The sequence below is a fragment of the Grampus griseus genome (genome assembly GCF_964374135.1).
Source record: "Grampus griseus genome assembly, chromosome: 5".
In the NCBI taxonomy this organism is placed as follows: Eukaryota; Metazoa; Chordata; class Mammalia; order Artiodactyla; family Delphinidae; genus Grampus; species Grampus griseus.
Window position 1 is genome coordinate 12,144,996 of NC_138998.1, and position 13,093 is coordinate 12,158,088.

Consider the following 13,093-nt stretch of genomic DNA (forward strand, 5'->3'; position numbering starts at 1 on the left):
GCTCATGCAGCTCAATAACAAAAAAAACAAACAACCCAATCCAAAAATGGGCAGAAGACCTAAATAGACATTTCTCCAAAGAAGATATACAGACTGCTAACAAACACATGAAAGAATGCTCAACATCGTTAATAATTAGAGAAATGCAAATCAAAACTACAATGAGATATCATCTCACACCAGTCAGAATGGCCATCATCAAAAAATCTAGAAACAATAAATACTGGAGAGGGTATGGAGAATAGGGAACACTCTTGCACTGCTGGTGGGAATGTGAATTGGTACAGCCACTATGGAGAACAGTATGGAGGTTCCTTAAAAAACTACAAATAGAACTACCATATGACCCAGCAATCCCACTACTGGGCATATACCCTGAGAAAACCATAATTCAAAAAGAGTCATGTACCAAAATGTTCATTGCAGCTCTATTTACAATAGCCCAGAGATGGAAACACCCTAAGTGTCCATCATCGGATGAATGGATAAAGAAGATGTAGCACATATATACAATGGAATATTACTCAGCTATAAAAAGAAATGAAATTGAGCTATTTGTAATGAGGTGGATAGACCTAGAGTCTGTCCTAGAGAGTGAAGTAAGTCACAAAAAGAAAGACAAATCCCGTATGCTAACACATATATATGGAATTTAAGAAAAAAAAATGTCATGAAGAATCTAGGGGTAAGACAGGAATAAAGACACACTCCTACTAGAGAATGGACTTGAGGATATGGGGAGGGGGAAGGGCAAGCTGTGACAAAGCGAGAGAGAGAGTCATGGACATATATACACTACCAAACGTAAGGTAGATAGCTAGTGGGAAGCAGCTGCATAGTACAGGGAGATCAGCTCGGTGCTTTGTGGCCGCCTGGAGGGGTGGGATAGGGAGGGTGGGAGGGAGGGAGACGCAAGAGGGAAGAGATATGGGAACATGTGTATATGTATAACTGATTCACTTTGTTATAAAGCAGAAACTAAGACATCATTGTAAAGCAATTATACTCCAATAAAGATGTAAAAATAAATAAATAAATAAATAAAATATTAATCATATTACAATTATGAAGGAGATTGTTCAAAAATAAATAAATAAAATGATCTTCCTTCGTGTAAGGAAAACAAACTGAACTTGCTCCCAGATGACTTGGATTCTGGCCCCACTGTTGCCATTTACTGTGTGATCTAGGGCAAGTCATTTCCTCTGAGTCTCAGTTACCTGCCTTTGTCTGAAGATAGCCATAAAAAATAAGCAAATTATCTCATATGTTGAATCTCAGGAAATTGCTCATGGGTTCGGCGTAATGTGTGGGTATGCTTTAAACGCTGTTAAGATGCTCTCAATTTTGGAGGAGGAATTATTTATTGTCAGGCTGCCTGATCTCCCATCATTGGAGATTCATCCCTGAAGACTTCCTTAGGCGGCTAAGATTCTAGTAGTAACATGCAAACACACCCCAAAAGTAAACATTTTTAGCCATTTTCAGCCAGCATCTGATTAAAAATTTGCTCACAGTCGGCTGAGAGGCCATGAAGAAAGCAGCGCTGAAAAGGCAACCGAGCTGTGCTGAGGACCAGCTGCGTCCCCCAACCAGGCCTCAACCCACTTCACATTCATGAACACACCTGTGTGATCCCGGAGTAAGCAGCATCCCCAGTGCCCTCAGGACGCTCAGTTCTCCCCTAACTCCAGAAGGAAATTCAGTCCAACAAATATACATTATGAAATACTATATTCATAAATACTCATTAGGAGTACCAGAATTGTTAACATTTATGCAGAACCGAGAGCTTGACTCCTACAGAGTATTTGCAAAGTAGATTTGTAAGTTTAGTTGGGAGACAAACTTTCAACAGCTAGAACACTTTTTTCCAAAATATTATGCTTTTTCCTTCTCTGAAAGATTGAATTTTTGGTTCCAATTCACCCCTCCCTGGACACTGACTGCTCCCTTTTAACTTCGTAGCTCTTCCCAATATCATGGGAAGAGAGTATTTCCTTACCCTCAGACTCTGAGTTTGGCCATTGAACTTGTTCTGGCTGAGTGATCACTCAGGAGCAGGAAACTTACAGGGACAGTTGGTTAAAGGGTACAGTGCTTCAGTTATATGGAATGAATAAGTTCTGGAGATTTTATGTACATAGTGACTATAGTTAATAATACTGTATTATTGTATACTTGAAATTTACTAAGAAAGTAAAGCTTAAGTGTTCTCACCACACACATAAAATGTGTGGTGATAGATATGTTAATTAGCTTGATTGTGGTAATTTCACAATGTATATGTATATCAATTAAATATATACAGTTTTTATTTGTCAATTATACCTCAATAATGCTGGGGAAAATATTTCAGGCAAGAAAGAAGGAGACAAAGATCTTACAGACATGAAGAACGCAAAGCCTTGTGGGTTCCAGGAATGTGCCATCTTTTTGTGCTGGTGGTTCAAGTGTAAGGGTGACCACGGCAGGTTTGAGAGGAAGGTGTGTGGCCGGCTTCTGAGATGGCCCCAGTGGTCCTCACCTCTGGTAGGTATCCTGCTCTGTGCAACTCCCTCTCACGTGGCATCAGGGGTGGCCTTATGGCCAGGAGAATCCTGTAGCAGTCATGTATGACTTTTGAAAACTAGGTCATAAAAGACATGGATCCCATCTTGCTTTCCCTTGGGCCCCTCACTCTGAAAGAAGCCGGCCACTGTGTCATGAGGACACTCAAGCAACCCCATGGAGAGATCTATATGGCATGAAACTGAGGCTTCTGCCACCAGCACTAACTTCCTGTCATGACAGTGAGCCACCTGGGAAGCAAATTCTCCAGCCCTAGTCAGGCCTTCATTTGACTGCAGCCCTTGCTGATCCCTGTCCCTGACCCTCAGCCACTGTGAGATATGAAGTGTTTATTAAGTCACTACATTTTACAGTATGTTTCAGCAACAGATCACTAATACAGAAGGTGAAGTTCACATGTGAGCTGTTGAGTTTGCTCTGCAAGAATCCCTTAGAAATGCAAAGTACCTGAAGAGGGCGTGACTTTAAGCTGTAACTTGAGACCTTGTGAAGGGCAGGTTTGAAAAGGGTGAGACAGGCAGGACAGCAAGGCAGTTAGGAGGTTAGTCCAGGTGAGCAAAGATGAAGCCTGACCTTCATCTGATGAGTCAGGGCATGGAGCGTGGAGACGATGAGAGGGAACTGAGGGGCGAGGGCTGCCTGGGGTGGGTAAAGGAGGAGGGTGTTGGTGAGGCTCCTAGGTTTCCAGCCAGGGGCCGCTGGGCAGGCGGTGGGCATACAGAGGTGGGGTTACAGTAGACGCAGGTGGGGGAGAAATACTGAGCTCATTCCTGGGTGTGCTGGACTTGAGGCATTTGTGGGGTATTCAGGGGGAGAGGTCCAGGTATGGACTGGAGGTGTCTGAAAAGTTCTGTCTTCCTAGTGAAATGGATCCACCTGATGAGCTCCAGACAACACAGCCATGGATATTTTTGATGCTGCACCTGCAAATAACCAAGAAGAGGGCTGACTTCTGTAGAATGCCACCTCCTTGAAGGCTGCTGGATGTGATTGCACGTATGCGAACGCCTGAAAAATAATAGTAACAGCAGCATCTAACACTTTCAGTAGGTCCTTTTGGATAAACACCAACAGGCTCTAGCTGGCAGCTCTCTGAGGGTAGCACCTCCTCTCCCTCCCTCCCTCCCCCATTTCTATACTCTTCAAAATCAGTGGTTCTTAATCTTGGCTCTGCATTTGAAACACCTGGGAAATTTTATGAGCATTAAGTGGGATGATGTAAAATTTCCTGACAGATGGAAGATGCTGGTTGCAGTCCTCTTTTGCCTAAAAAGTGAGACCAGACCTTCACCTCTCTCTCCCTCTCCTGGACCAAAACGGATCCTATCTATGAAAGGGTTTTGTGAAATGCAAAGCTTTATTCAACTGTAAATTATAACCTTTACCTTTAACTTCATGAGAAGTCAAAGTGCTTTTTATTTTTAACGTTTTACTATGAAAAACATCAAATTATATTAAAGAGAATAATATAATAAACCCTTGTTAGGGAACTGTCACTCAGCTTCAGAAATGATCAGTTCGTAGCCAATTTTATTTATAGTATCACCCATTACCCCCTCACTGGCTAATTTTTTATCATTCATAAATATTTCAGCATGTATCTATAAAACATAAAGACTCTTTTTTGTAAAAAGCCACAATACTACTATCACATTTTAAGCATGATCAATAATTCCTATATATCAAATATCCGCTCAGTATTCACATCTCCCCCACTTTCTTTGTTTCTTCAGATTAGGATACAAGTAATCCCTTCACTAGATGTCTCCTCAATCTCTTTTAATGTATAGATTCTACCCCCATCTCCTTTCCCCATGTAATTCATTTATTGAAGAAACCAGTTCATTTCTTTCATAAAGTTTCCTTCAGTCTAGACAGCATCGTCCTGATTTTTTTAAAAATAAACTTTATTTTTTAGAAGTATTAGATTTACAGAAAAATTGTGAAGACAGTACAGAGACCCCAGACAGTTCACACAGTCACCCCTATAATTACCATCATAGCACGAGTGCATACCACCCACAGGACTTACCACTGTTGATGCTGCCCTGGATCACCTGGCAGAGGCCCCACCCCTACCCCCTTCCACTATGCCCCCTTTGGAAAGAAGTGGCTGTTCCCAGCAGCCCACGCTGAAGGAGTCGACAGTTACACTTCACCATCTGCAGGGGACAGCTCTCCTATATCAATTATTTCAACTACTTCCGCATGGGAGATCTTCTTTTCCCCCATTTATGTACTTATTCATGATTTAGATCAGTATAGACCCATAGAGATTTATTTCATCCTTTAGGTTATAATCTAATACTGCTTTATTTTCTTGCCCAGACTGTTTCAGTTTTAGCTGTAGGGAGCTCTTTAGCTCTTGAGTTGGTTCCTGTGTCCTTATCCCTTTGACAAACTCTCATCGATATGGGTGGTTTTTTTTCATTATTGATTTTTGGATTTTCGGTGCACTTCCTTATTTTCTGGCATCACAAGATGCTCCAGGCTCATCATGTACCCACTGTGTATATTTCCTGCCCCAGTGCCTGAATCAGCACTTCTCCAAGGAGTCTTGGTTCCTTTTATTGGGAAATGGTAACAGAAACCAAGATCTGGGCACTGGGTGTGCTTGTTGCTCCTGGGGAATCGCTGCTTCTAGGCCCTCCCAGATGACAGAGCAATGAAATTTATATGTGTACGAAATAACCCTTGAATATACACTTATCCAAAAATGTTTCTGTTTGTAACCATCTGTATCTAAACTAAAATTCTTACTGATGTCTCCAACTCTAATCCACTACCACCTGGAACATTCTAGCTTCTTCCTGCTATTTGAAAAAGATGTTCTTTTGTATTTCTTATAATATGGTGGTTAGATTCAAATTCAATTTTTTGGCAAGAATATTTCATAGGTGGTGCATTCTTCCATCATTTTAGTGATGTTAGCAGCCATTGATGATCATTTCCTAGGATCTCTTAATTCTTTAAAGTTTTTTAAAAAAGCAAAGTTTTGATTGGCTCCATCTTTCTTCTCTGAATAACTGGAATTCTCTGTAGAAAGAAAAACCTCCCCTCATCAACTATTTGGTTACCCTGAAGTAGAGCCCATATAAAAAGGATAAATGCTTAAATCCTTGCCTCATTAGCTTATAAATAATATGTTCCCTAGCAACCTCTGAGGCTGAACACTGAGCTATTTTTGGTTTTGAACTTGCAGCATCTCTGGAGGCACATGGCTCAGCTCTCTACCTTCAGCCCCGACTGCTAGGCAGTCTGTCTCAGGAGGTGGAATAGCAGAGGGTAAGAGGCTGGGCTCCCCCGGCAGAGGCAGAGAGCAGTTTGGAAGGGGAGGCAAGATTGGAGGGTCTTGAGGGCTTCCATATTCATTCATCCTGAAAAAGCTCCGGTCTCCAGTCATTTTCTTGTAGAGCTGTTGCCTTGCTTTCATAGTTTTTCACATTGCCTTAGCTGAATCCATCTTTAAAAGTCTCCTCAAGCAACCATAAAAGAAAAATACAACAGCCAGAAGCTCTGGAAAGTGCATGTTTGACTCTAAATCCTTCAAGGAAACCCTTCTAGGAGAGAAACCAAGAAACCCTTTGGAGTGTTAGGGGTAAGGGTTAGGGCACTGTTCTCAGCCCTGGTTCCTTATTAGAGTCACCTGAAACACATATAAAAACCACTTACAGTTAAGCACCACTGCCAGAGATTCTGATTCGATTGGTCTGGGGTGGAACCCTGGAAGTGGCAGGTCTTTTTTCTTTTATTATTTTTTTATTGAGGTATAGTTGATATATAATATTATATAAATTACAGGTGTACAATGTAGTGATTCATAATTTTTAAAGGTTGTACTCCATTTATAGTTATTATAAAATATTTGCTATATCCCCCGTGTTGTTCAATGTTATCCTTGTAGGTATTTTGTACCTAATATTTTGTACCTCTTAATCCCCTGCCCCTATACTGCCCCTCCCCCATTCCCTCTCTCCACTGGTAACCACAAGTTTGTTCTCTATACCTGCTTCTTTTTTGTTATATTCACTAGTTTTTGTATCTTTTAGATTCCACATGTAAGTGATATCATACAGTATTTGTCTTTTGCTGTCTGACTTATTTCACTTAACACAGTATCCTCGAAGTCCATCCAGGTTGCTGCAAATGGCTAAATTTCATTCTTTTTTATGGCTGAATAGTATCGCATTGTATACCACACCCATTTGTCAATGGACATTCAGGTTGCTTCCATGTCTTGGCAATTGTAATGCTGCCACAAACATTAGGGTGCATGTACCTTTTTGAATTAGTGTTTCTGTTTTTTGTTGTTTTATTTTTTGTTTGTTTTTCGGATATATACCCAGGAGTGGAATTGCTGGGTCATATGGCAGCTCTATTTTTAGTTCTTTGAGAAACCTCCATACTGTTTTCCACAGTGGCTGCACCAATTTACATTCTGGAATTGGCAGTTTTTATGAGCTTTTTGCAAGGTTTAATCGTTTAACCAGGGCCATTTCGAGGCCTCCTAGAACTCTAAAAGGGGAATGAGTGTGTCGCACCTACAGGCTCATCACCTCGATCCAGTTGCCTGATGTCAGTAGATACCATCTCTGCCACGTTACTCAGAAGACTAAGCTAGGAAAGATGATGCCAGGAACGTCTCACTCCACCCACCTCCCCTCCCTGCCCCATTCTGAGGCCTGGTGAGTGTGGCTCAGTTCCAGCCAGGGGGCCTTTAACATAAGACTCTACCCCACCCTTGGCTCCACAGATAGCTACATTTGCTGTGCCTGGCACTGTTCTAAGTGCTTTAAATCTCTAACATCCTTAATAGGTTGGAATACTCTGCACTTAACAGATGAGAGACTGGGATCTGAGAGAACTGACTGCCTTGCTAAGGTCGCCAGCCTGTGTCTGGGTGGGTACTTGGGCTCTTTCGCATCACGTGCTGTTACTAACAGGCTGTGACTCCAAGCCCAGCCCCTCTCGAGAAGCTGCCTCCTCCCTTCTTCTGTGTAATAAATACTGACTCTTGAGGAGAGATGCCCTGCACAGAGTGCAGGGCCTGAGAAAAGGTGGGGAGGCCTGGGGCGAGGGATTCTGAACCCCTGTTCCTCATTCAGCATCAGGTCCTGAGGAGCCCCCTGCCCTGGGGGTGCGCGGTTCCCCACCTTCCTTCACAGCTCAGTGGTCTGAGCGTATGTGAGAGTAAAGTCTAGAAAGCCTTGGGCACTTCTTCTACCTCTGACCCTTGCTCTCCTTCCTGTGCCTACAGGGTTTCACCCACAGCCCTTTCCTCCCTTACTCTTTCCTGGAAAATCTCGTGGGTCTGTCCATCCTATCCACCACCTATTGCCACCCCCAATTTCAGAACTACACTATTGTTGCTCACCCCCCTCCTATAATCCCCATCCCAGAAAGTGACAGCGCCATCCACCCTGATGTCATCCTGGCAAAGTCCCCCCGACACTCAATCAGCTACTGAGTCCCCGCAGTGTCACCCTCAGGATGGCTCTAACACCCATCGCTCCTCTGTCCCCACCACCCAGGGAAGGCTGCGGCTCGAAAGCCAACTCTGCTAACCCTTACCCCACCCCAGGCCCCGGGCTTTGTGTACCATCCAGACCAACTAGGTGTGGCTCCCAGGATGCGTCCCTAATTAGATGATTAAACTCTACTCAGCCTGCAAACCTCTTCGCACGACCCAGCTCTCCCAACCGGCTGGGGAAGTCCCCTGGAGCTAGACTGTGACGTCAGCACTATTAACGGTCTCCCGCCGCGTCCAGGACCTGGCCACGCCTGCAGCCTTGCCCGTGCCAAGGCCCACTTCCCCCGAGTCCCATTTGGCCCTAGGCTTCCCGGGGCCGATTACCCGCCACCGCGCCCCGCTGATTGGCTGCCGCCCGGGACCACGGCCGCGCCCCGCCCCAAGCCCTGCAGGGATTGGTCCTGGCCGCCGGGCCCTGCAGGGATTGGTCCTGGCCGTCCCGCCCGCTACCCACGTCGGCCCCCTGGACAGCCGAGCGGGGAGGTCCGGTCATGGCCGGGATGCGCAGGCTGGAGCTGGCGGAGGCCTTGCAGCTGGGGCCGGGCTGGCGGCACGCGTGCCACGCGCTGCTCTACGCGCCGGACCCGGGGTTGCTCTTCGGCCGCATCCCGCTGCGCTACGCAGTGCTGGTGAGGAAGGGGCGCGCCCGGCCACCGCCCGCCCCCGCCCCGCGGCCACGCCGCCTTGGGCGCCCCCGGCCATCACCGCTTCCCTCTCCCGCAGATGCAGATGCGCTTTGATGGGCGCCTGGGCTTCCCCGGCGGCTTCGTGGACTTGCTGGACTGCAGCCTGGAGGACGGGCTGAACCGCGAGCTAGGCGAGGAACTGGGCGAGGCCGCGGCCGCCTTCCGCGTGGAGCGTGCCGATTACCGCAGCTCGCACGCCGGGTCCCGGCCGCGCGTCGTGGCGCACTTCTACGCCAAGTGCCTGACCCTGGAGCAGCTGACTGCGGTGGAGATGGGCGCGCCGCGCGCCCGGGACCACGGGCTGGAGGTGGGGCCAGCCCAGGTCCCCAACCCGCGTCCTCCAGCTCCCGAAGGCCTGTCCCAGAGTTTCCTCGTGTAGTTGGGGTCTGGGTGACTAGTTGCAGCCAACCTGGTCTCCTTGCAAAGATCGAACCCCCTCCCCACTTCACAAGCCTCTACAGTTGTCTTTGTAGAACACACCCATCCAAGTCACTCTTCTAGTCCCCCTTGATAGTGGCAGGCGTTGCACCTTAGGCCCCTGTTTTTCTTGCGTAGAAGTGGCCTGATGTTTTGAGGGAAAACCCTGGCACTTAGGCGAGGGTAGAGGGGGACATTGTGTATGGCGATGGTTCTCAAATTTTGGCGGGTATAGGAATCATCTGGGAGGCTTATTAAAACTGATTACTGGCCCCACTCCCAGAATTGCCGGCTCAGTGGGGGAGGGGTAGAAGGACCTGAGAATTGCGTGTTTCAAAAGTTCCTAAATGGTGCTGATGCGGCATTTTGAGGACTACTGCCGTAGGGCCCAGGGTGCATCCCGGAGGCAGGAGCCACTTCTGTGATGTGGGAAGGATTAGCTTTTGCGGAGCTGGAGAGCATGACCTGGGTCATTTGTCTGCAAAGACCTGGGCCCTCTAGGGCCACAGAGGTGTGCGTCCTCAGGCCTGGTCCTGCTGGACTGATAAAGGGGTGAGACCTCTGATCTAGAAAGATCTGGCTGGGACGAGCTCCCTGCGTTCCCAGAGTCTCATGTCTCCTTCCTTTCCCAGGTTCTGGGCCTGGTACGGGTGCCCCTGTACACCCTGCGGGATGGTGTGGGAGGCCTGCCTGCCTTCCTGGAGAATACGTTTATTGGAAATGCACGGGAACAGCTGCTGGAAGCCCTCCAGAACCTCGGACTGCTGGAACCTGGCTCTTTCGCACGCTTAAAGTTCTCAGCTCGTCCCTAGAGGCTGTCCTCCACAAACCCATGGAACCTGCCTGAGATCAGGGCCTTTGTCCTGGGGAGGGAGGGAGGAAAAAGGGAATGTTTTCTCTTCTGGGCCTGGGCCTGATAGATGATAACAGATTAAAAGGAAAAGGTGTGTAGTGTGTTCTGAGCAGAGGGCCACGTGGCGACTCATGGCGTCAGTGGCAAAAGTCCGCAGCTCATCCTGGGCGCCCTGGCAGATTCACAGAGCCTGCATCTTCCCTGTACATGTGCGCACATACAGCCTAGTGGCCCCCAGACACGCACTCACACACAAGCTGATGCCTCCCCCATCCCTTGCCGTGTCCATTTTAAGCAGGAAGTGGCACGTGTGGGGCATAGCTTGTCGCCATACCCATCTCCTTGCTGGGGAGGAGCTTCTGAACCAGAGAGGCTTTCTCCCCACACTCCTACATGGCTGTTCCCAGGGTCTAGCCCAGCCCATGCTTGTTGGGGAGGACAGAGAAGCAGAGGACCCGTTTTCCCCCTGAAAGTAGTTGCATCCTTGCCTGGGGGTTGGCCAGAGCAGTATCCCCCCGAAAGGGTGGTAGAGGGCCCTAACCTACCCCCTGCCCTCTTCTGAAACTGAGCAGAAGGGGTGAGGAAAAGGTTTGGCCTCCTTGGACTGACCTTGGACTCGAGACCCCTGGGTTCTGGTGCATTTCCTCCAGGGCTTTCACTTGGGATCCCTTAGACTCTGGAGACAGTGAAGGGAGCTGGCCCAGCCCTGATCTAGACCTGCCCCAATAAAAAAGAGCCTCCCAGTAAAGAAGGGCTTATAGCCGGGCCTCAAAGCCCTTCAGTTCCTTCAACAAATTAGCTGTATGAGGTATTGGTGATCTAGGGATGAGAGAGCCATAGACCGCTCTCCGTGCAGCCAGGAAACTTCTTAAAGGGCCAAATGGTAAATATTTTAGGCTTGGTGGGGCACATGGTGTTTATAGCGATTGCATAACTCTGCCAAGTCAGAAGTAGTAGTGGACAATACATAAATCAGGGGGTGTGGCTGTGTTCCAATAAAACCATTTAAAAAGGGATGTGGCCAGCCTGTGGGCCACAGTTTGCCAACCACTGCTCTAGAAATGAAGATAAGATTAATTAAATTATGATGCTTATTTACTTCTTTTATTTATGTCTGTGTTAAGAAGAAAATAAAGGATTGCTACGGGTCCCACCTTGGTATCTTTCACTTTAGTTGAGGTGGTCCAGAAGGGCCTCTGTGAAGAGCATTTAGGCTGAAGGATGGAAAGGACAGAGCCAGGGAGGAGTGTGGGGAGAGGATTCTGGGTGTTCCAGGGAGGAGCACGTGTTAAGGCTCTGGGAACGAATCTTGGCAAATTATCCCAGAACAAAGGTAGGGAGTGAGACTCCATTTCTCAGTTGGGGGTGGCAGCCGGGGGGGGGGGTGGTGTTAGGGGAAAGCAGAGAATTTGCAGCAAAAGGCCAGTGTAATTAGACTAAAGTAAGCAAGGGGAGGTGAAGCAGGAACCAGATGGTACAGAGCCTTACAGGCCATGGTCGGGGCAAGCTGTGTGGAGCATGGACTGGAAGCGGGTAGGAGGGGAAGTGGAAGGTGGTGCTGATCTGGACCTGGATGGCAGAGGAGGTGGAGAGAAGTGGGGGCTCTTGAGAGATGGTTGTGGCAGCACTGACAGGCCCTCTCATGGGCTGGCTAGAGGGTGGGGTGAGGAGAGAGAAGACTCAAGGGTGACTTTTCAGCTGGTGCCTTAAGGTGTTCAACTTATGGATGAAGGGAAAGCCTGGCGAAGCTGGAAGGGGACCACACAGGTTTTGGAGGGGATGGAATCAAGGTCATTTTGGATGTGTTGCGACCTAAATTTGTGAGTCATCCACATAAAAATGGTGTGGCAATACTTCAGACTGGATGGGGTCATCCAAGGAGAGAAAAAAGAGAAGAAGACTCAGGACGGGGCCCTAAGGGAACCGAGCCTGAAAGTCTGCGGGGAGAAGCAGGACATGTTCAGGAGGACAAGGAATTGAGAGGAAGCTGCTTGAAGAGGGTGGACATGCCAGGCTCTCGGGAGCGTTTTGGTGAAAGGAGGGCAGAACTGTCTCTTGGGTGTCTTAGCGTGGAGTCGTGGATGACCTGGAGGGGAGCCGTTTCAGGAAGGGATGGGAGTTGGTTGAGTGAGTAGGTGGTGGTGGGGTGGACAGTGAGAAGCAGGTCCGGAGGGTGTGAGAAATGGGGTGAGAACTGGAGAGGGCTGTCAGGTCAGGGAGGGTTTGCAGTGGGAGAGCCTGGGTGTCGATGGGAACAGTCAAGGTGGAGAGTGGAGAGAGGGTTCCTGAAGGGGCACAGTCCGTGCAGAAGGAGGCGGGCTGAGCCCTCTGAGAGGAGGACAGCCAGTCCTGCAACACAATGGGCTCAAGAAGAGGAGGGGAAAGTATAGAGGAGGAGGGGCTCAATTAATGGTGGGCTGAAGGAGCTGTAATCTCTTCCTGGTGAAATGAAGTGAGACCATCAGCTGGACGTGGGTGGAGGATGTTCTCAGAAGGCGTGAGGCAGTCCTTCATCTGCACCTGGGAAAGCAAGTCGATTACAGAAACGCAGAAGGGCAGGCGGGGCTGAGCTATGAGACGAGGATCTAGGCGCTTAGATGTACCACATCTGGGGAGGTGGGTGTACACACACGCATGTCTTTCCCCCACAGCTGTGTTCAGGTGGGACAAGGTCACTGAGGCAGAGCTGGGCCTTTCCCAGAGGAGCACAGGGGAGGAGGGGCAAGGCGGCTGAGATTACAGGAGACGTAATGCTGGACTGTGGGGTGTAAGGTTTAATCTGAATAAGACGGGAATTGAAGGCAGGAGGTGACCCCGGCGGGGTTAGTGAACTGGAGGTCTTGATGAGGTAGGACTCCAGCATGGGCTGTGGTGGGTGGGGAGGGGTACTTGAGCCAGAGAGGGTGTTTCTGAAGCTGAGGTGGAGCCATCATAGGAAAGTCAAGGTCCATGTGATGAAGCCAGAAACTGATGGCTGCTGGAGAAGGTAGTGTGAGCTACTAGCCAAGTCCTCCGCGAGGCTCCAGGAGAGGAAGG

General features: G+C 48.4%; 1 protein-coding gene across 1 annotated transcript; it reads left to right on the forward strand.

The window, feature by feature from the left end:
- The first annotated feature begins 8,561 nt into the window (after positions 1–8,561).
- Positions 8,562–11,199, forward strand: NUDT16 (nudix hydrolase 16). The gene is made up of 3 exons (XM_082655251.1): positions 8,562–8,730; positions 8,825–9,094; positions 9,837–11,199. The coding sequence occupies exons 1-3, from the start codon at positions 8,593–8,595 to the stop codon at positions 10,014–10,016; spliced, it is 588 nt and encodes a 195-aa protein (XP_082511377.1). The 5' UTR covers positions 8,562–8,592; the 3' UTR covers positions 10,017–11,199.
- Positions 11,200–13,093: the final 1,894 nt, after the last annotated feature.